Genomic DNA, 22914 nt, shown 5'->3' with positions numbered 1-22914 from the left:
GTTGAGAATCTCTGTCAATACTTTTAACATTCGTGTTTACAGATGTTCTCCATCCAATCCAAGCTGAAGATATGCAAAGTTGCTGAAAGCCCCAAATGCTTGGTGGTATGACCTGGGGTATTCAATACAAAGAGCCACATTTTGAGGAGAGATTTGTATGATTCTCCTTCTACTTTGTGTTGATTTGTCACATAGAATCCCAGTAAAACACACTGAGGTTTGCTTTGTAATGTGTCAAGTTAGAGCAGCATATAAAAACTCTAGCTCTTTGGGTATGATACAACAGGTTGTCCCCTGCTGGTTGAAGCAGATAGCTGATCTTCCTGGTTCTGGATTAGCTTTAGGTCTCTTCCAAATGTTCGTATTCGTATTGTATTTACTTGTGCACTCCTTGGCACAGACACAGCTGGAGTTTACAGCATCTAAATATTACCGAAAGCAGGACAATATGAGGTAATGCTTCTCTATAGCTGTGCAAAAAGGCACTGTTGTGTAATACAAACAAAAGCAGGAGCTTCTTTTCAAACTGAAAGCAAATATAGCTGCATAAACGTAAGATAACAGATCTGCTTTCAGTGATCTATTTGTTGCCAATGTGGGACATTTTATAACAAACCCGAGCTTCAGCAGTTTTCTCTCCTCTGGTATTGAAGCATTTGGTCCATATGCACATTTGCTAATTTATGAGGAACCATTCACACAACAGTTGCAGTGTCAACATGGCATCATGAATCGAGAATGAATCAAATATAAAGAAGAAGCCTTGGTCTGTTAGCAGCAGTGCACTACAAAAACAGAATCTTACCAAGTATTTTTGGTTTAGTGTCTGGTGCAAATATGAAAAAACATGGGAAAATGTTTTAAGTGAAATAATCTGCCAGTGAAACTAATACTTTTTAATCAATACAAATAATTCCTTTGTTATTACTTCAGTAAAACAAGCTTCTAGCTTCTACATCTTGCTTTAAAGTTACTTGTAAGTTAGTTTTGTCTTATTTCAAGTGTACTAAGATAATTGCACTAGAAACTGGGTCAGTAATATTTGGTAAGGTTTGACGTTTCGATGAAGAACCTGGAGAGCTCATCAGCTTTACCGCCTCGTGTCTAATTTTCCATTTAAAACACAGAAATTACAACAGCGATGCGTTCCTCCTGAGGGAGTCCCAGCAGAGACCACATGTGTGAAGGGAAATAAAAGAGATGGAAACGCGTACCTCCGGATGCAGCCAGTGTCAGGTCATTACTCTCATCCTCATAGGTGTACAAGGCCCTGTTGAAACACAGAGAGGGGCTGGTGATTAGGCAAAGATTCATTAGAAACACAGCAGTCACAAGAAATCACTGAGCTAATCAGCAACTTCCTGATAAAAACCCAGAAGAGGTAGAAACAGTCAACACATTTCTTTATGTATGTTTAGCTAAAGAAGAGCAAAACTTTTACATTTTTTTCTTCATACAGACATATTCAAGAATTTGTTGATAATCTGTGGCTGATGTCAGAATAAAATGGGATAAACATGATTATCGTTTAATAAATATTTTTTAAAGTCCATCAGATCAGAAGGAGACATTAAATGCATTAAATCCATTAAATCCATCCTGGAACTGAAGTGAGAGAGACCCCTGATATCGAAACCTAACGTCTACCTCCCAGTGTGTGTATCTGACCTTTATGTAAGTAGGTATGTCTCATTGAGATAAAGAATCTCTTGACATGAGAGACCTGGCCAAGACTGGCCAAGACTGGCCAAGACTGACCATAGTGCAACGACAGTTTCACATCAAAACTACAGATATCAAAACCCAGTTCAAATACAATATGGATAATAAAGAAAGAAGAAAAAACTAAGAGTCATTAAAGTAAAAATGGGATTAAAATACAACTTGATATTAGTCAAAGCATCTACAAAAAATACATTATTCACAAACTAACTAAGAGTGGCCTTAAATACATCAAAAAGACCCTTTCCTTTCTGAACATTTTTACATCATTTTCATATAACTTGCTGCCTTCGTGTTGCTGTAAACAGTCTTGTAACCCTTTCATTGTTTAGCTCTGTGATGTAAACATGATCTAAAGTCAGTTTCCTTCTATTTGATCAATTACTGCCTATTCCTACTACTGTCTGTTCTATGCTACAGTTTAACTAATCAAATGTTTATCATTTAAAGAATCTTAATTTTTAAAAAATCAGATTTAGTCTTTCATTCTTTTGCAGATCAACCTCTCCCTGCTGTTATAATCTCCATGAGAGGTTCTATAAAAGTATAGAGTTTGAATTGTAGATGACTGCTGGCCTCTGTTCCGTATTAAACTGCATGCCATGTGCTTCTGTGTGAGGATTATCAGCCAACCTCACACTGTGTGAGCCTGAAGCTTTAGTTTGGTCATACTCTGACTTCCTGCTGACCTCAGCTCGCCTCCCACCATCCTGTTTCTGCAGAATCACTTTGCAGCTTTTGTCTCTCTCTTGCTTTCCTCTCTGATTATAATGTCAGCAGAAAACTCTGCCCCTCACTCAGCTGTATTTACTCCTGTTAGGGGAATGAAACAGACATCTTGAACTCAACATGATTTATCATTCTGGGGTTAAATTAGGCAGACGATGCAACAACTCACCAGTAATTTGGATTGCCTACTTGCCTGATTGTAGTGCAAAAAGAAAGATGACCAAGAGAAAAACAAGCAAGAATGGCTGAACCTTAATCAGAACCAATCACAGCCTTGAAGGCAGACTGTCTTGAAAACATCTAACTAAGCTTGACTGTTACATACCAAACGCTTTCTGAAAGATTTTATATAAAGTATCAACTGAAATCCTGCCCTGAGTAAAATGTGCAGTCTTTATGCATGTGACAGAGAAGATTCTAGGTTTAAGAATCACCTAGTTGGAGCTACATTCCTATTTTTTTGTTTCCATAGCTTTACATATTTTAAATTATCCTCAAGCTGATTGACAGTTAAGCTTGTATTCTTTGATGAGTTGGCTCCTTTTTTAGCCTATTGGACTAAAGTAGCATCTGATGGTGAAGTGCTTTGTTTTTTGTTTTCTTTTCTTTATAGCCATCTATTAGCTTAGCCTAGCACCAACTTGTTCAGCAACTGTTTTGGTTGTTTATGCTAATTGTTTTAGCTATTTAGCAAATAATTCTTTAACATTTTTCCTCAGAAACCTTCATATATGGAGTTCAGCTTAGTAGCTCTATATACTGTTGTATTGATTGATTTTGCTCATTTTTAACATTAATGAGCTAATAAGTTTATTAACTTATGTCAAAACATTAATTCAGTATTTTCTACACCACGGGATTCTGGGATTAACTCTACAAGCCCCCACGCTCCATTTCCCATCCACAAAAAATATGGGAATAAAACTTGTCTTTGTAACAAAAAGCTGATGGCAACATAATGCAAACTGTAATGTATTTTTTTAGAAAGTTAGCTGTCATTTGTCAGCACAACATTAGCTCATTCCTTGAGCTCAGGAGTTGAGATGTTCTTAAAATGTACAGCAAATGAGTGAGAAAGCTTTAAAACAAAAGATCAAAGTCTGGCTTGAGTATTTCAACAACACTTACGCTGAGTGTTTATCCATCAACATATGCAGTTTGTATCTGCCGTTATTATCACTACAACAGTTACAGAAGAATGAGAGGCAACAGAAGAGTCCCACAGGCAGAAACAAACAGGCTGTTAGGAAATGATAAGATGACAAACAAAAACAGCCTGAGACAAAAGACGGAAGAGTTTAGGACTGAGATGGTGACAGAGCATGAGTCTCTGTCTATAAATAATTCTCTTTAAAGCAAACAGCAGCTTATTATTCATTCAAAGTCCTCATGACCTAGAAACTGCTCCGAGTGTGTTTGTCTGAAAGCAGCTGAGGACGAAGATGAGTGGAAAAAGAGAGGACACCTCATGAGAGGAAGAAAGGAATCGCAGAGAAAAGTGGAAAAAATGTCAAGATGGAACGATAAAATATGAGTTGAATAATGAAGACAGAGGAGGGCTGAGTTAATCAACTAATGAGGTTCCATCCAAAACGTTTTCATCAGAGCAGTGCGCATCCAATCAGGGCAAAACTCTCGTCTCTAACAGGCACTTTCACTGAGCAGAGCATCTATATTTTATTTCAAATACACATGAAGGTCAATTCATCCTTTTGTAGCTCTGAGCAGATAGTTTTCAATATAAATGCAGACTTTGTATGTTCAAAACTAGGGCTGGGTGATAAAACGATTTTATTGATATATTAAATTCTTGGTTTTTGAATATTTAATTTTTGAATAATTTGGATTATTTTTCATCAGTGCAGTTCAGTGATGTCAATACATGAACTATGAACACCTTGTGAAGTTATACTCTGGTATCTGTTTCAGATAAGGTTACAGATAAGGTAAAACTTCGTCTTTTAATGCCTCAGCATCAAATTATTATCAGAAGCAGGACTTTGAAATGTGTTGGGACAACAACAGGTGTATTTAAAAGAAAGAACCACACAAACTGAGCTTTCTCATTAAAAAACTATTTGTTTCTTGTACAGCATTTTTAAGTCGTTCATCTGGTGAAATAGTTTTTTATTGTGCTAATATTATGACTATATTCTCATAGCCTGGCCATGACACTTTGTTGTACAACTCACAGAAGAGATGATTGAAATAAAAATCACTTTTTGAAAACATTTTCTGTCATTTGTAATTTCTTCAATAGAAAAGGAAAAAAAATAAAATAAAAAAAATAAAATTGTAAATTAGATCAACTATGTTAAAAAAATGAAAAAAAATCAAACAATGACGAATGCAACCTTATGTTTGACATGTTCATGCCATCTAGACCGACACTTTCTGTGCATCAGACTGATATTCTAACAATTCAACATACTTTTTCGGGAAAATGACCACCAATTCAAGTTGTTTCTTCCCAACTCTGATGTATTTGCTCCTCATGCTGATTCTGTATGTTAATCTGATATCAGCTGAATGCTTTTCCCTCCCGTTGTCGGATTTAGAAACAAAAAGCCGTTTTGTCTGGCAGGAGAGAGAATCTGCTGTTCAATAAAACTGTTGCCAAGACAAATCAATCCCAACCCCCTCCGGTACACGCAAACACCCCTACAGGGAGCAGAACCATGGCAACCAGGCAGCATCCTCCCGTCATTATCTCGGTACCAGCGGTCTGTGACCTGAAGGGAGGGGTGCGGGAGAGAATGTAAAGATGCAAGGAGAATTGAAGGACAGTTGTGTAACAATATATGAGTCTAACCTGAGTGAAAACCCTGCAGGTCCTTCACTGAAATACTGTGGTGTCATGTTAATGAGAAAAACAGATAAACACGCTGATGCTGCATAAACTCAGAGTACATGAATTTTTCTGACTTTCACCATTTGTTGCCAGAGAGTAGTAATAAAAATGTGAAAAGTTAAAGTTTGTTGGTCATAATACAAAACCATCAAAAGGCCGAGCATTTCGCTTGTAGTTTTCTCATTTCAGTCAACATTTCTTATTTGGTAGAGGTGGGTTAAGCACCCAGAAAATGTACTCAAGTAAGAGTAGCTCTACTTCATTTTTATTACACTAAAAGTCAAAATAACCTGTCCAAGAGGGTACTCAAACATAAACAAGTATTTGGTAAAAAGGCTGGTCAAGTGCTGAGTAACTGACCAAAATAATTGGTCAGTTGGTGAATTGTTGGTTTCATTGGTTGTTCTTCATTGAGCAAAGTTTACTTACAACTCCCGGACCCGACGATATAAAATCTTCCCCCCCTCTCCTTCCCAGTCTCCTGTCAGCCTACTGTCATTTAAATAAGGGACACTAGAGCCCACAAAAGACCCCCTGGAGGGGTAAAAAAAAAAAAAGTTGCGCTCCGTGTCTTCTTCAGACACCAGGGAACCGTTTCCTTCACTGGTTCCCTGGTGCAGCGCCACCACAGGCAAGGAGAGGAAAAGGTTTTTCAAAGGGCTTGGTTAATTTGACACAGTGCAGTGTGAAACTGCACCTCACCAGCTGAAAATACGGTGGCCGACAGGTGCAAATGCGCAGCAAAAGAGAAAACATGCAAACAAAAAAAAAACACGCGCACAAATTAAATGCGGCAAGCAAAAAGCGAATAAAATGCAGCAAACAAAAAGAGAGACGCAAACAAAAAAGAAGACACCCCCGAATGAAATGCAGCAAACAAAAAGAGAGACGCAAACAAAAAAGAAGACACCCCCGAATGAAATGCAGCAAACAAAAAGTGTTGAAAACGGAAGTGCTCCAGACCACTAGGGGGAGTCAAAGAAAATAGTATTCATTTCTATGGGACCAGATGCAAGATTCAGAGAGATACCTTTACTTTCTTTCAAATTTCTTTCTCTGAATCTTGCATCTGGTCCCATAGAAATGAATACTATTTTCTTTGACTCCCCCTAGTGGTCTGGAGCACTTCCGTTTTCAACACTTTTTGTTTGCTGCATTTCATTCGGGGGTGTCTTCTTTTTTGTTTGCGTCTCTCTTTTTGTTTGCTGCATTTCATTCGGGGGTGTCTTCTTTTTTGTTTGCGTCTCTCTTTTTGTTTGCTGCATTTTATTCGCTTTTTGCTTGCCGCATTTAATTTGTGCGCGTGTTTTTTTTTTGTTTGCATGTTTTCTCTTTTGCTGCGCATTTGCACCTGTCGGCCACCGTATGAAAATGTAACAAGTGTTGCAACTTTAGTCTCCATAGTTTTTAGTCCAACAGAGCCTCAAAAACCACATGACTGTTCAAAATAAAATAGCATTTTATTACAATGTCTATTAAAAGATTTTTAAATGAAAAAAAAATCACCTTATTTTTGGAAAATCATCAAACTTTTCAATAAAAGTAAATTAATATATTTTCTTAAATTTAACTTTTTATTTAAATTTAAATTTTAAAATGCACATCACTTGCAAAATAAAGTAAAAAAAATTAACTCACAAAAACTAGTAGTATAAAGATCTGCTAATCTGCATTAATTAATGAGATATTTTACAAAATAAATTCTTAATAATTATTTGCCAAAGTTATTAGGAGCCACAGCAGACAATCTAAAGAGCAACAGGTTGCAGACTCCCGGTATAGTCAATGGATGGATGGGAGGAGATACATTTATAGTCTGATTTTTACACTACAAATAAATCACCAGAAGCTTGTCTACATTGGTTAACTGCAAACCCGTATTTCCAATCCTAAATCCCAGTTAATTTTTTCAATTAGAACACTCAACAAAACAGGCCAAGACACTGTTTGGACCCAAGTCTGCTTTCTCGTGCACATCATTAACCCCTTCTTCACATGCACAAAAGATTGCTTTTTTTTGGATGCATTCTGGCTGAGAATTTCTTTCCTTTAAATCAGTTTTACAACCTTTCAACTATGAAATGGATCAGTTGCTGTGAGGAATGCAAATTGGCCTAGCTCATGGGTTTGCAGGATCAGAGGAGCAGCACAGTCCAAGACAGTTCCAGTGAGTTTAAATGACTCAAAATGTGAAAAAAAAGACCCTTTTCCCTTTGGGTCTCTTGGACATAAGTTGAACGGATGATGTTACAAAACCAGGCAGTGAGCTCTCAACTGCTGTCAGCTCTCCTACAGACTCAGTGAATATGAAACGTCAGAGACACCAACTGCAAGTCTCATTTAATCGAGTCATCAGCTCAGACTAAGAGCAAAGAGAGAAAGAGGAGGGTAATGTTTAAAGGTGACCTATGCTTCCTTTAACAGGTTAGGATAGGTCTGTGGGTTACACAAAACATGTTTGGGGAAAAATAATTCTTAGAAAATAAGATTTTAATCTGCTCAGTTTTGCCTATTTTGAACTTTTTTCAGATTGAGTTGTTTTAGGGCTCTGTCACTTTAAATCCAAAATAAGTTGCTGCTGGCCACTCCCCCACAATTCAATGTTTACAGATGCATGAGAAAATGGCCGCAAACAAAGATGAAATTATCCAACCGTACATCTTTGAAAAGCACAAGTGAAGCCTCCTGTACAACCAACAAGAATGCAAGTGGTTTCTGAATGGTAAGTCAACAACTAAACACTTGTTTTTTATAGTAGCCATTGTATACGTAGTACCAAAACTGACATAATTAAAAATAAAAGCAGAAACATATAAAAGTTTCAATAAGTAAATCAATACACTTGAAATGCACCAATTAATTTTAGTTTATATATGCATTTTGTAGATTCATCGGTTTGGGCTATGAGTGTAATACTACCCAACCAACAGGTAGAAGTTGAAGTCTTGAGACACCGCCCCTAATATTTTGCATAATGAGGCAGAGATACATATAGTGAAGTAAAAAGAGGAGACAGAAAAATGTAAAAAGAAAAACTTAAAATAAAAGGAATGGTGGGGAGAAAACAATTAAAGAGACACAAATGCATCTGTAAGTAAAAGAAAACAACATTTCTAAAAACTAAAAATTTGTTGTGTAAAAAAAAAAAAAGCGTAAAAATGTCATTTGTTGGCATTAAGCCGTAAAAATAAAAATAGATGCCAAATAAATTATAAGACATAAGGAAAAGTTCTTCTTTTTAAAATTATTTGGTGCATTTTAAATTACTTCATTTATTTATTAGGCAATTTTTATATCTCTGCTTTTATTTTTGGTCGTTCATAATTTTGGTTTTAGGTGACCAGCTGTTTGGTGACAGGTTGGACTTCGCTGGGTTGCTAGGTGAGTGGCAATTCCTACTGATTTGTGAAGTTACATTCAGAAGGTTTGTGCAATGGCTCGTTTTTTTTCGACACTAAACAAATATTAACCTATTGCCAAAAAACGGTTAGGTGTGTTTTTATGCTTGTGGTGTCTCTAGAAGCAGTAGAAACCCATATGAAAGTACAAAATAAATGCATAATGTGAATTTTGCTTAACAAGGCCCTTTAAATACTTTAATAAAAGTTGTTGTTCCTGTGGTTGGATTTTATAGCTTGATTTACAGAGACAGAATCCTACATGGTGATTTAATGAGCTAAAAATGAGTCAGACAATGAGAACATGGAGTAGTGGATCATCATTCAGAGGGAATGACTGGCTCTGCTGTCGGGAAAGAGAGCTGGAATCTGGGAATGACGGATGTATGGACGTAAAAGTGAAACAGCAGCAGATTCCAGCGCGGTTCACTAATGGAGCAGGGTCTGAGCAGGATGCGAGTCCGCTTGCTGCAGATCCAGCCGTGTAGGTGGAGCACTAATGCCCTCTCTCAGGAGGTAAATGCTGCTTTGAAGCTTTTCCATTTCTCAGAAGTGTTGCCCACACAGTCACACAAAGGCACAAGAAGCTCTTAAGATACAAAGAGAATCAGTTTATTCAGCGTGCTAAAGGTCAGACAGTGTGAAAACTGCTGGAATGGTAGGATATAAATAGGATTTTGGACAAACTGTAGCAGCCAATGTGGACAAGACGCGACGTTTGAACATGCACCCTCGGTTTTTTATTCAAGCCTGTTGCAGCTAATCAGCCTCAAAATAGAAATAAATATGCAAGAAAAGCAGGAGAAACGGCACAGCTATGTGTAGTAGCGTGTTGCTGCCACATGAGGGCAGTCTGATGGAGAGGTGGTGGTTTATATGTTCTATTTCAGGGGTGGGCACTCCTGGTCCTCGAGGGCCGGTGTCCTGCAACTTTTAGATGCATCTCTACTTCAACACACCTGAGTCAAATAATGAGGTCGTTAGCAGGACTCTGGAGAACTTGACTGCACGTAGGAGGTGATTCAGCTGTTGGATTCAGGTGTGTTGGACCAGGGAGACATCTAAGAGTTGCAGGACACCGGCCCTCGAGGACCAGGATTGCCCACCCCTGTTCTATTTTGTGACATTAGTGAGGTCAGGGATCCTTTGTGAACCAGAGAGTCATTTTGCCTTTGGTCCAGGTAAACAAACTTTGTTTGAAGATACAAAAGCTACATGAAACAAATTTGTTTATTTAGCATAAATTATTAATATAATTTGATTCTATAATGAAAGAAAAGCAATTTTATTTTTATTTTTAGCTTTTAAAATAAAGTTATCAAACTTGCTTACAAAAAGAAATGGACACAATTTTCAAACATAACATAAAATAATAATAAAAAAGTATTACTATTATTATTATTTTTGTGGTTCATCAGGCTCCTGGGTGTGGTTCCTGTATCCGTTGAGGTGGTTCTTGTACACGCCTTGAACTTGATTCCTCTTTTATTAGAATTTAATAACGACACAGAAGTGCAAACTTCTGAAATGAAAGCAAAATGATAGTTGACGGCACTGCTAACAAAAAAATTAGCTATGCTAACTCTAAAGCAATTTACCAGAAGCTAATGCTAACGTGCTTACTTCAGTTCAAATTATATAAGCCTTTGAAAGACAACAACCCTCGAGCACCGGGTTAAATTTTACATTGTGAAGTCCAGACCAAAATCGAACTGAGAATCTGTGGCAAAACTTGAAATTTAACTCCGTCTCCATCCAATCTGTCTGTGACTAAGATATTTTGCAAAGAAGAATGGATAAAAATGGCAACGTTTGGACGATACCCCAAAGTATTTACAGAGAAAGGTGGTTTCAAATCATTGACTCCAAATGCACATGGGAATTTATTTGCATCATGAATCACTTTCCTTTCACTTCACAATTATCCACTATTTTGTGTTGGTTTATCACAAACAAGCCTCTAAAACATTCAACTTTCAGGCTGGGATGTGGAAAAATGAGAAGAGAACCAAGAGGAACAAACATTTCTTCACATAATTGTTTAAAATAAACCATTTTAAAAAATATGCAAACAGAACAGATATCACCTCCTGCCGAACAAAAGAAAAAAGCATTGAAGCTTTTGTATCCAGCTCAAACAAACCGTCTGCTTAGAGAGATTTACCCAGCAGCCACGTTTCAAACAGAACTCATGTTAACACGATCAGGCCTTTAACCAGCAATGAGACGAGGCAGCGCGATGATTCAGAGCAGAGATGTCAGTAAATCTGCCCCCCCAGTGAAAACAGATGTGGCCTAACTGCAGAAACAGACTCACTACAGAACAACACTGCATAATTTCCAGGAATATTTGCACATTTCACTTTGAAACTATTGACTCCAAAGGGTCTATATGAGCCTGAAACACCAAACAAGGTTCCTCTGCAGAACCATAATAAAACATGATAAATTAGTGAATATTCCTTCTACTTCTGCCTGTTTTTTTAGCTGAAACTGTACGCCTCCTCCTCATCTCTCCCACCACGCATCACTAAAAATTCTGCATACTTGTGGTTAATAATGCTTCCACCAGATGGAAAGTAATTTTCCCGAACTAGAAGCCGCTAAGGTGGTGATATCATTGAGGGAACATTTTCCATTTATACTCAAGAATTTGGTTCAGGCTCTTAACTTGACCAAGAAAAATCTACTTCCATTTTTGGGCAGAGGGCTTTTTGCAGATCTGAATCTGGAAAAAAGGCCGTCTGAACTGATTTTCTGTCCAAATTAGAGCAAAACACAAAGTATTTGGGTCCACAGGCTAGATAAATGAAGAGATTACCAGCTATAGATCAGTTATAAGGAGGATGGACCTCAAGTCTATCAACAGAAACACAATGAAAGTGAGAAGTTTAAATACCAGTAGAAATAATGGGAAATTAGCTTCAGCGTCTACACAAACAACTGGTTTCACTTCCATTTCAGACATATTTCAGGCGCCATGTATGGATTCAGTCCAACTAAATGTAGAGGAACAGGCAACCTGGAGGAAAATGGGGAAGACTCGTCATAAGACAAGCAGGAAGCAGGATTTCCTGAACCTGAAGTTTTCAGAATCTCACTTCTGCATGGCAAGACATCAGTGGTAAGAAACAAACAAGAAAACCTTGAGAAAACAAATGTGGACAACTACACAGTAACTAAATGTGAAATCACAAGTTCTTTGAGGGGCAAGTCCCACAAACGTCTCACGTCTGAGAGGAAATTACAAGTGAAGTCACAAGTCTTTTTGAGTCAAGTCAAATACAAGTGTTTGAGGTTTCATGTCAAATAACAAGACTTTGAGAAATAAATCCAGGTCAAACCTCAGGTCCTAATATTGTAAGTCCAGGTCAATTTTGACATTTTGAGTCAAGTCTAAGTCAAATCCATATATCATGCTTTTGTTGAATAATCCTGTGCTGCACCACTATCACTGTCAAATTCCTAAACAAATACCAGATGATGGACCTCCACCCAAAACACAAGAATATGGAAATAAACCTCTGTTCTTAATATTACTTACAGGATTGACACCAATACATTAAAATGACTGAAATCAATAGATACAATGTAAATTCTGATCTGCTGTGCATCTCTTAAGTATACAATATGGTGACGTCACAGACATTTAATGTCCCTGGTCATGATGCAACTGAACACTGTGATTACTGACCTCAGACTTCATGTTGCACAAAATGCATTCATTTCCTCACATTTAGACCCACATAACATGTTTTTAGTTTAACAAAGCATACATTACAAGATTAGAAACTGTGACAACTGCTTTAGTTGAAAAAAAAAAGTTAGTCAACTGTTGAATATAAGCCATATGCTCAGATTAAAAGGGAGAGTTTTTAAAATTAAAATTAAGAAAAAGGAAGACCATCTATAAATCACAAGTCATTTCAACTTTCGGGAAATATGCTACTTTAGTTTTTATTTGTATATTGCCTAAAGGTTTCATGTAAAACTTAAAGTGTTTTTGCCTCATCCAAGACCTAATTACTTTCTGTTTGTCCTGGAAGACATCAGACGCTGCCTTGTGGGGAAAAGCAGAGTGTTGTAGAAGGACAGGGAAGTCAAAACAGCCTCAGCTGTGGGTCCAGAGTCTGTCACAGCAACTTAGTCAGCAGGACGAGTCTCTGGTTCAGTTGTCCTGGGCCCTTAGGACACATCACCATCACTTTCTGAGTCCCTAATCAGCTCCCCAGGGATGTGGACCAGCGTGTCTTACTCCCAGAATGGAGGACTGGTTGACTCAGCAGGACAGACATCTCACACAATTCATTGTTTCTGTGAATGTGCTGCCATTGTTTCCAGGATTTTATTTAACATTCAGCATTCAGCCTCCTGCGCATAACGAGTTGTTTTCTTTAAATCGAAGGACAAGATAGATTTATCTTACTGAAAAATGAATATACACAGACAGATGAGCTGGTTCAGATGCAACCCAGGCTGGAACTGAAATGATTCCATGAAATCCAATAACTGGACATCAACTGATGTCACAAGGACAAAAAGACTGAGGAAAAGTTATTAAAGCATTTCCAAGCTACATGCTCAAAAATAATTAAAACTGTAAAAATTTATTGATTTTTCATCACAACACAATACAACTATGGTTGGACTCACAATGTTGCATTCTTCTAGCAGACTAGAAGGTTTGGGGTCAAAACTGACTGGTCATTTACGGTTCTAGTTGAACCTTTGATTCAGCTTATTCTCCCAGAGTGTGTTGGCTTTAGCCAGACCTGGGGGTTTAATTTGGAGCAATGTTAAGCAATGTTTGACTTCCTGGTTGCCTCCCTGACCAGTTTTCATGTTATCTTTGGCTCCATTTAAAAACAAAAAAACATCCAGTTTTGGTCCCAGATTTTCTGCATCAATAGCTAAATTGTGAAAATAGGCTAATGTCAGGGACGTTTGTACTGGGACAGCGGAAATTTACTTCAGGTTAGTTCGATTTTGCTAAAGCACAACAGGAAGTCATGAAGGTTAAGATTCAATAAAGGAAACAAAAGCATCCACTAACATTACCACTAAAGCCTTCTAGTGTAAATGTTTACTGATGACATGTAACTATTTTTAAATCAAAATAGAACAAGTAATGAAGTTGTAAATTTTTATTAACTACATACTAAACAATCCCTGATGTGTGCTGTTGCACCTCTACTAAGCAACACTGTTCCCTTACTCAACCAAAACACACAATAAAATGGACACCATTACATTGATCTGGTAATCAAACCAGTAAAAATCCAAACAGAGTTTTTTAGCCTGAAAAACAAAATAAACCAAGTTTGTTTTCTCTTATGAAAACACATAATAGGTATGGCGTGCTCTTAGTGAAGCTGATTTTATTATGAAGACGTGTGTTTAAGGCCAGAATGCCTCTAATATTCAGTGAAGGACTATTTTTACAGGCACAGACAGGTCAGTCCTGCCTTAGCAGCTCTTACAGACCAGCTTCGTCTGTTTCAGGCCTCACAATGGACTTCCTGTGGCTGTGGAGCCTGGGTCGGCTCTGCACCAAGCACATCTCAGCGCCAACCCATGCAGGGTCCAGAACAATGTTGGGCCACTGCCATGAAAGTGTAAACACCAGAGAAAACATCTAGACTGCAGATAGAAATGTTCATCTGGGACATGGTGGTCTGCAGAGAAGCAGAAAAACAAACCTCTGAGCTTTTTAGGAGCTTTTTCTGTTTCTTAGATAAACTGCATATCAAACCTTCCAGACGCTGCCAGAACGCATCTATCTGTCCTCACCTCGGATATTAAGAGCTGCTAAAACAGCCACCGGAGACCGCCGCACAGATGGAGCAGCTAAACCCTCGGTGCTGCACAGAAATGTCAAACATCATTCCCAACATTCCTGCTGCAAAACGTCCTTCAGGCATCCTCTCCACTTCCTCCGATAACACTCCCACTTTCCAGTGTTTGGGGAATATTTGTATCTACAGTTGGAGAGCTACCTTACCATTTATTGTTTAGATTGTCTCCTTTTCTCTGCAGAGTATGGGACTATTCTTTTCCTTAAAGCTTTAAGTTGATGTTCAGTCTGAAACACTACAAGCATAGCACCATGTTTAACCTAGAACAAATAGTTTTAAAGCATCTGGCCTAAAACAACATTTTAGCTGCTTTGGTGGATTTTGTGTTACTTTTGTACATCCAATTCTTTGTTATTCATTTCTATTTACGCATCATCAGCTTTTCCTAAAATCTTTTTCCTAATCTAACATCATGAGCTTAAGGACAGACTTTTAATGAAGACATGACAGTAGATGTGTAACAATTTCTAACAAAGCTCTTGAGAAGAGATGATACACAATGTTGGATTCTTAACATCAGCAATATTTTTAGGAAACCTACTAATGCATTTTTTAAAAAGAATAACAGACTAATGGGTTCATGGTTCATAATATATTACAGTGGCGACAACTACAAGCAGAAACTCACAGCAAACCTCAAAACGCGCTGCAAACACGTGAATGACGCAAAGTTCAAAACACAAACACAAAAACTAACAGAAAAATGCTGCAAACAAAGAATTAAATTCACACAAATACTGTCCAAATGGAAATGTAGCACCTTGATATTGGTACTAAAATTGGTATTTAAAGTATTTTGCATTTCTTAACGCAGTGATGATATTTTCCCAGTCCTTTTGAAAATGGTGCTTTGTTTAATGCTGAAACAGCCAACACATAAGAGGTAGACAGCGATGAAAACATAATTCCAAATAATTTTAAATTTAATATAGGAGAAAAAAGAATTTTGAAAAATTCAGCACTGAAGACCTCTGAAGTTTCTGTTTCTTTTATTTATTCTAAAATGAACAACGTTGGATTTTTGTTGTTTTTAGAAACTCTACCTTTTCATCACTTCTTTAACAAGGAAGTCTAGAAATGTGCAGCTGTTTCACTTCCTGATTTTAAATGTTTTCCTCCTGTCTCTTTACATCCTGTGGCTCTACGTGATCGTGTGTTGAAGCCGCAAACAGACCCTCCTGTGTGGCAGAGACTAAAAACAAAAAGACAGGATTTCAAAGGGGAACACACACAGAGACCCCCCTTATGAGTGGTGATGGAGCCCCTTCCTCTCAGAGTGGAGCCAGAGAAGCCCCTCATCCCACTGCCACAGTGGCCCGAACATCAAAACGCTGCACACAGGCGCTCACCCATTATGCCCACACACAGCTAGAGCTTCACATCGAGGCTGGATGTGAAGTAGGTCACATGACGTTCTCACAATCAAGCAAATTGCAGCACATCTGAGTAGATGACGCTGTTCACGTTTAGCCGTACGGAATCCGAGAGATGCCAAAATAAGTATGAAAAAATAAATAAGTAGAAAGATTAGAAAACAAATATATACCCTCAAAATATAAAAGAAAGTACAAAGTATCAGAACAAAACTTCTTCATGCATTTGTGTTTGCTTCATTTTTCTGTATATATATATATATATATATATATATATATATATATATATATATATATATATATATATATATATATTTTTTTTTTTTTTTTTTTGTTTGTTTGTTTTTATTTCTGCTACACAATATTTAATGGGAAATTATTTTATGGTATCTTTCTTTAAATTTGCCCAGGTTTTTATAGAATAGAATAGAATTACTTTATTCATCCCAGCAGGGAAGGCTATTAGAATTAATTATTTTATTTCTCATTTTTAATCATTTTACTTATTTTTACTTTTCACCACTCCACTGTGGTCTCTCTCTGAGGGCTTATTTACACATTTTATTATATTGCTTTTTAATGTAATTGTTTTTTAAACCAAGCCTTTTAGTAAAGATCATCAAAAAGCTTCCCTCAGATTATCATATTTACAAAAGACATTTTTTTGCATCTGTTGGATCAAACAAATCCTTAGAATATCTTCATAGAACTGCAGTGCAGTTTAAAATCCGCTGTGCAAATATTAAATATTAATAACAGTTCTTCCTTGTGTGGAGTCTTCAGATACACACATAAGTTTCTTTAGAGGTGTGAACACTGCGACCCAACTTTCACCACAGTAATGACACGTCCTGTGCTTTCCCCCCTCCTGTGAAATGATGTCATGCTCCAGTCAGCCATCACAGTCTACAAACACACACTGGTAGGAGGAGTTTTCAAAGAGCACACAGTCATCAGAGGAATGAGCTCATCCCTAAACACAAAGAATGAACAAAAATGTACTTTCTGAGAATTATTGGTTTAAGTTGGATTGGTGATGAACTTGAAACTGTAAAATCAGATCAACTTGGCCAGAGAGGCAAAAGGGTAGCCTTATAAAGTGTGTCTGTGTTTGTATGCATTCCAGCTTGACGGTTTGATTGGTGTGATTTGTCCTATTTGCCCGAACGAAATGTCTGGCATTCTGTGGGAAAACCCACAACACAGGGAGTGACTAATGGGAATTTAAGAGCTGGATATCTAGCTCTCTATGGACTGATGGCCCTGTTTGTTCAAAGACGACTTTATGAAAAAAGGGATCATTGGACTGAGAAGTTTGTTTTCAACCAGTTAAAGCTGGTTAAAAAAAGCCCAATAACTTTAGAACGGACTAACTGATGCAATAGAACTGAAGCTGAGCTAATTTTGCTGTAAGTATTTTTTGCATTGATTTCATGGAGTTTTGTTGTAACTAAACAGACCACAAATTAAACCTTCGATCAAAGCAGACCAAGTCAAGACTTAGTCAAGTGTAGAATTAACCTGATTAAAGTGAAGAAAGCAGTTCAATTAAAATGTACCAAAACTGTAACAAAATGGCTGCAGCTCAATTCACCAAGTCATTTCCTCATTTTGTAGCCCAGCTATTATGTTGCTTAAAAGGAATTTACATTATTTATCTGTAAGTAAATCATTTCATATATACACAACCTTTGCAAAAGGGATGAACGATTATTCAAATTCATTGTGATGAATTGAATATTGAAATAATCGTCAACTAATTGAGTAATCAATTAATAGTAAACTTGAGTATAACTTGAGTCAAAAAAGGCCACTTGCTGAAAGAAGAACTTCACAGCAGTAATGAGGCAAAAACTGTAAAAGTAATTTATATTTTTTGCATTTTAAATAATAAAAAAAACCTTTGTCTGTAAATCTGTTCTACCCATGGAACTCCCTGAAACTTGTGAATATAACAAGTTACATATTGTTAGATTCACCTGGCTCAAATTTTGTAAACAAAATCTGTTAAACACCTGTTACCATCCAATTATTAATCAATTAATCCAAAAAATAAAACACCTCAGGTCTACACTGTGTTGATTTTAAGTCAAGCAGAATGTAGCTTTTCTCATGTTGATAGAAATATTTTCAAGCTGCAGACGCATCCTTATTAGAAATGATCTAATAAGGATCATTTCCTTATTAGGAAATGATCCTTTCCTAAGGAAAGGATCATTTCTCTAAAAGAATGTCACGTTATTGCATTTTAGGCAATGTAATTTTCATTTTCTTTAAGGAGGAAATGAATTACTTCTTCATTTGCATCTTTAATGTATTACTAATATTTTATAAAATACATTTATGTGGTTAAGTGAAAAATCTGCAGCATGCGCCATTTTTTATCCGATTAATAGATTAATCAAATAATTGTCGGAATAATTGATTGTTAGAAGAATCAATGACTACTTTGTAAATCAGTTTATTGGTAGTTACGTTCTTGTGCTTTCTTTGAATAAGATGAGTCACCACTTTTTCCACAATAATAACTCCAGTGTGAAGTGGAGCGATGACCACCATGAGCTCATCAGGCTGCAGGTAAATGAATGCTTTGGTCAATATGAACCACTCTCAGTTATTTATGTCTAAAGTGGCTCAGACACCAACCCACAAGAAGCCTGTGTGGGAGGAAGGTGCATAATGAAACAGAAGAGTCCAAATGCATAGGAAGGTTATTTTTAATGGATGACCAGTGCTCCACATTCACCCTCCTACTGCTTTGTAGAGATCTTCTTCAGCTTAATGGAGAATCTTGGATTTGATCTGTCACAGTTTCTCTAAAAGGATGAAGGATTTTGTCATGAATTCTGATGAATCAAAGTGTCCCCAGAATTTAAACCCCCCCACAGGCAGCAGTTCGCTTTCAAACCAGGAAGGAATGTTTGTTTTGTGTGTAGATTTAATAAACTGGGGAATGTGTCTTTGTCTTCTTATGCTACTCTCCGTTTACTGCTACCTCGGTAAGCCCCTCCACCTAGGTATCGGGGAAGGAATTCACTTTTTTCCCTACACGTATTTCTGCACCTCGTCTCAGTTAAACATAAGTTACAAATGTACGCAAAACTTTGTCAGCATCAATGTGTTGAAAACACACAATTTTGGAATTGTGGTGTTTCCATTAAGTAAGAAATGAAGTTAAAATCACATGGGAATAAGTTCTTTGACGCGACAAAAAACATGGCACACCATCCTCCTCCTGCCACTTCCTGTCAACTTCTTCGTCTTTTCCTCCAGTAGTAACATCTGGTTGATTGTCACGTGATTTGTGTGATGGAAAAAGTGTTTCCATCGCTGCTTTGTGAAATAAACTAATTTTGATACAGCCAAATAAAAACACATCATTCTAGGAGCTCATGCGTGAAAAAATTATATCAAAAATTGTGCTTTTTCAAAATTGGTGTGTTTCCGTTAAGCAAATGTGTTTTTGTAATTCCAATTTGCCCAATTTTATGATCAATGAACAAATAGTTATAGGTATATTCGGTATCCACAGAAATGTCAGACTCATAGATTTATGGTTCCCAAAAGTGTGTAGTCTTACTAATTATATTTCTAAAAGGTTTATATACTGCAAAGCAAAAATGATTCTAGCATAGGACGGAAAAAAAAAATCCAAATTATTTTATGTTCCATCCTCATTTTCTCTGAAACTGGAGCAGCTGCTGTGATATTTACATTTTGATGGAGTCTCCGAAGTCTTGGCTTTATTTTAGTACCAAGATTATTGAAATAGAATTTGCAATTGTTGAAGAAAAAAACAAACAAATTAGATTTGGGTATTTTATTTCAAACACATACTTCAGAAAACTCTGCAGACAATATCCAAACTTATACTGACAACAGAAAGAGGGACGAGAGATTTCTCCATCCTTAACTGCTGCAGTGCCTGAGCATTTCTTCTAGCTGTTGAGTCTTTGGACATCAATATTTCTATGTATAACTAAAAGTGATAAGAGAACTGATCTGAACTGATCAGACCTGACATGACGGCAGAGCTACAAACAGGTTTGAGGTGCAGAATGCAGGACAACAAGATGGAGACGTCCGTCAGGAGGGACGTTCTCTGTCCGCCTCCGTCTCCTGCTAGCTGTTATCTCCTTGGGTAGTTTTTCTCGAGGTGACGTAAACAGTGAAGAGCTGTAATTAACTGCCGAACTGAGGCTCTGTGGAACTCGGCCCACCGTGGAGCCTGTCACACTTCACAACATCCACTCTCCAATTAGCTGTGACACTCCGCCTTAAGGCGGTAGTGTGTGTCACCTACCATGTGTGTGAATGTAAGGTTGTCACTGATGTGCAGAGCACCTGCTGGAAGTCGACACACCTGAGAACGACGAGGTCCAGGTCTGAATTACAGCCTGTTGCTCCTCTGTTCCTTTAAAGGTGACCTGTTATGCTTCCTTGATCAGGTTAGGATAGGTCAATGGGAGTTGAAAAACATTGTACATTACATGTTTTTTTTTGTTGTTGCACAAAATCATTCTCAGATTATGATTTTAGTCTGCTCAGAATAAAATGTTTTAGGACCTCTTTAAATCCAGATATGTTGCAGTTGGCCATGACCCAACTCAATGTTTAAAAATGGCTGCTGAAATGGGAGTTTTTTGGTTGTTCATACAAAATCCGACCGCAATCAGGCATCTGTGTGAACGGTTTGCAACCCCAAAGCAACCTGCACACGCAGAAGAAGAACACCAATGTTACACAGCAGTGCATTGTTTATGGAAGTAATAATAAATGCCGGCGTCTACAGGTTGATTTTAAAGTTGTTGAGCAATGGGAGCAGATAGTATTGTCACATCATAACAAGATGAAGGAAATTAATTTTTAAAAAAGCATAACTAATAGCAACAACATTTTGTGGAGCATTAATTGCAATTTCTGTAGAGAAGTCTGTTTGGATGTGTAGTCAGAACCAAGAGTGGTGGATTATGATGTGATGTGCTTCAGTGACAGACTTCTTTCATAAGTTAATAATTATAATTTATTTTCAGGCATTGTTTATGTCCAGACTAAATATGTCTGCCTTCTGCTGGTGCAGAATTATGACCCATAACTTGCACCAATTAGTTAAAAGTCGGACAAAATGCATCATGACTGTTCTGTCTTTGAAAACAATCAGATACAAATCTCTACTGGTTCCACATGTGGAAGTGGCACAGATCAGATTTTTGAGGGATGAAAAGATCAGACTGGATTTAGAAAGTCACGTATGGGTCTCATTGAACACAGCCTGACATCGTTCCCTTCATCTTTCCTCTCTGGCATTGTGTAACTAAAAACTCCAGATCATAGACCAGCAAAACACCAAAAGACAAAACAACCCTCATCCACCGCTTTAATAGAGGTGGTCACACCGATGTTGATCAGTTAATCAATGATTTGATCAGCAGCTCCTGATTGCTTCCTACTTCCTAATTGACTTGTTTACTTCTTTTGCATTGATGTAGTCTCATTTGTTGTTAATTTTATGGTGTTCTTTCATAAAGCCTTTAAAATCTGCACCCTAAAAAGAATAAGTTGTTGCTGCTTTGATTTTATTTTTATTTAAACAACGTGTGGCTTTCTGTATTCCAGCCTCGGCTACAATTCAGTTCGAATGAAACAAGCTGGATAAAAAGTGTTTTTATAAAACGATGTTGGTGTCTATTCATTCACAGGTGTCGATGCAGAAACCCCTGTGGACAGACATTTTAACCAAGAGTTGAAAGCTTTTATAAAGATGGAGGGCTTCATGTTCATGTTTTCAGTTGGGTTGCTTGGTCTTATCCATTGCACTTATTTATCTATTTATTTATCAAGTTTCATGTGTCTATATTCTTAAAAAAACTTTTCACAGTCCCATCAGCATCACAATCTGGAGGAGAAAATAGTATGTAAATATTCATTTTCAAACGTTTTTGTAATAAAGAATTGTTTTGAATTTAAAATAAGCCTTGATTTCAAAAGAAATCTGACATTTTAGATAATTCAATAGAATAATTGCACAGATTTATTTGTGCCTCATTGAAAATATAATGGAAAAGACAAAGATGAAAAGAACCAAACAATCACCAGCAGAAAAAGATTTTAAAAAATTGCTTAATTTAGAAAACCCATGATTCATCACAAACAGAAACTGAAATTATTTAAACTTAATTTTACAAACAACTATTTGATAAAACAAAATATTACTAGCATGTTTTGGTCTGATTCCAATGTGTAGATCCAAGAGAAGAACCTATGGAACAAATGGTTCCAACATAGTTTTAAATACAAAGCGATCCAGACCTTCCAGTCCTATCTGGCTCTTAATAACTTTTGACAAAAATTATAAAAAATTTAACAATGCTTGAAAATGTAAAGATAATAAGTTTTTAGCAGGAATATTTTTCATAAAGTATTTGCAAACTATATACTTTTTTTAACATCAAGCAAATATTTAACTGAAAACATTGTTTTTTTTCCACTTCCTTTAATGTAAAATTTTATTTATTTTTTAAAAATAATCCTAAAAAGCAAAAATATTTTTTTTTCTCTCTTTTAACAATCTAAACAAGTTTTCTATAGTAGATATTATAAAAACTGATAATGTTTTGAAGGGCTTGATAATTAAGGACATCATTGATTAAACTAATGAAAAAATAAACCAGTTATGGAGCGCTGTTTCATTCAGAAGTAAATAACACTAATTATCTCTCAGATTTTTTTTAAACTCAATTGTTAATAAAAAATTGACCAACTTTTTGTGGAAATAAACAGCCATCTCACACATGCACAACATAAATAAAAAAATATCCTAAATTTATGCAATATCTACATATATTGATCAATATTCATATTAACATTGCTTTTAAAATGTGCTATTGCTAACATCAAGACTACAGTATTTGAATTCGTCAACACTTTCTTTATAATTTACTCCTCATCAATAAAATATTTATGTATTTTACTTTAGTTTTTAAAAG

At 36.6% G+C, this 22914-nt stretch overlaps 1 protein-coding gene across 5 annotated transcripts in view; it reads right to left on the bottom strand.

Annotated features, from left to right (window-relative positions):
- Positions 1–22914, bottom strand: part of dbn1 (drebrin 1) — a 90421-nt gene that overhangs the window by 24073 nt on the left and 43434 nt on the right. For all 5 annotated transcript variants that reach the window (XM_023342098.1, XM_023342100.1, XM_023342099.1 and 2 more), the window contains exon 2: positions 1215–1270. In XM_023342098.1, coding sequence (XP_023197866.1) covers positions 1215–1270 — 56 coding nt within the window. The remainder of the gene's footprint in view (positions 1–1214; positions 1271–22914) is intronic.

Source organism: Xiphophorus maculatus, chromosome 11 (genome assembly GCF_002775205.1).
Source record: "Xiphophorus maculatus strain JP 163 A chromosome 11, X_maculatus-5.0-male, whole genome shotgun sequence".
NCBI lineage: Eukaryota > Metazoa > Chordata > Actinopteri > Cyprinodontiformes > Poeciliidae > Xiphophorus > Xiphophorus maculatus.
Note: the sequence above shows the minus strand (reverse complement) of the source record. Positions and strands in the feature narration are given on the sequence as shown.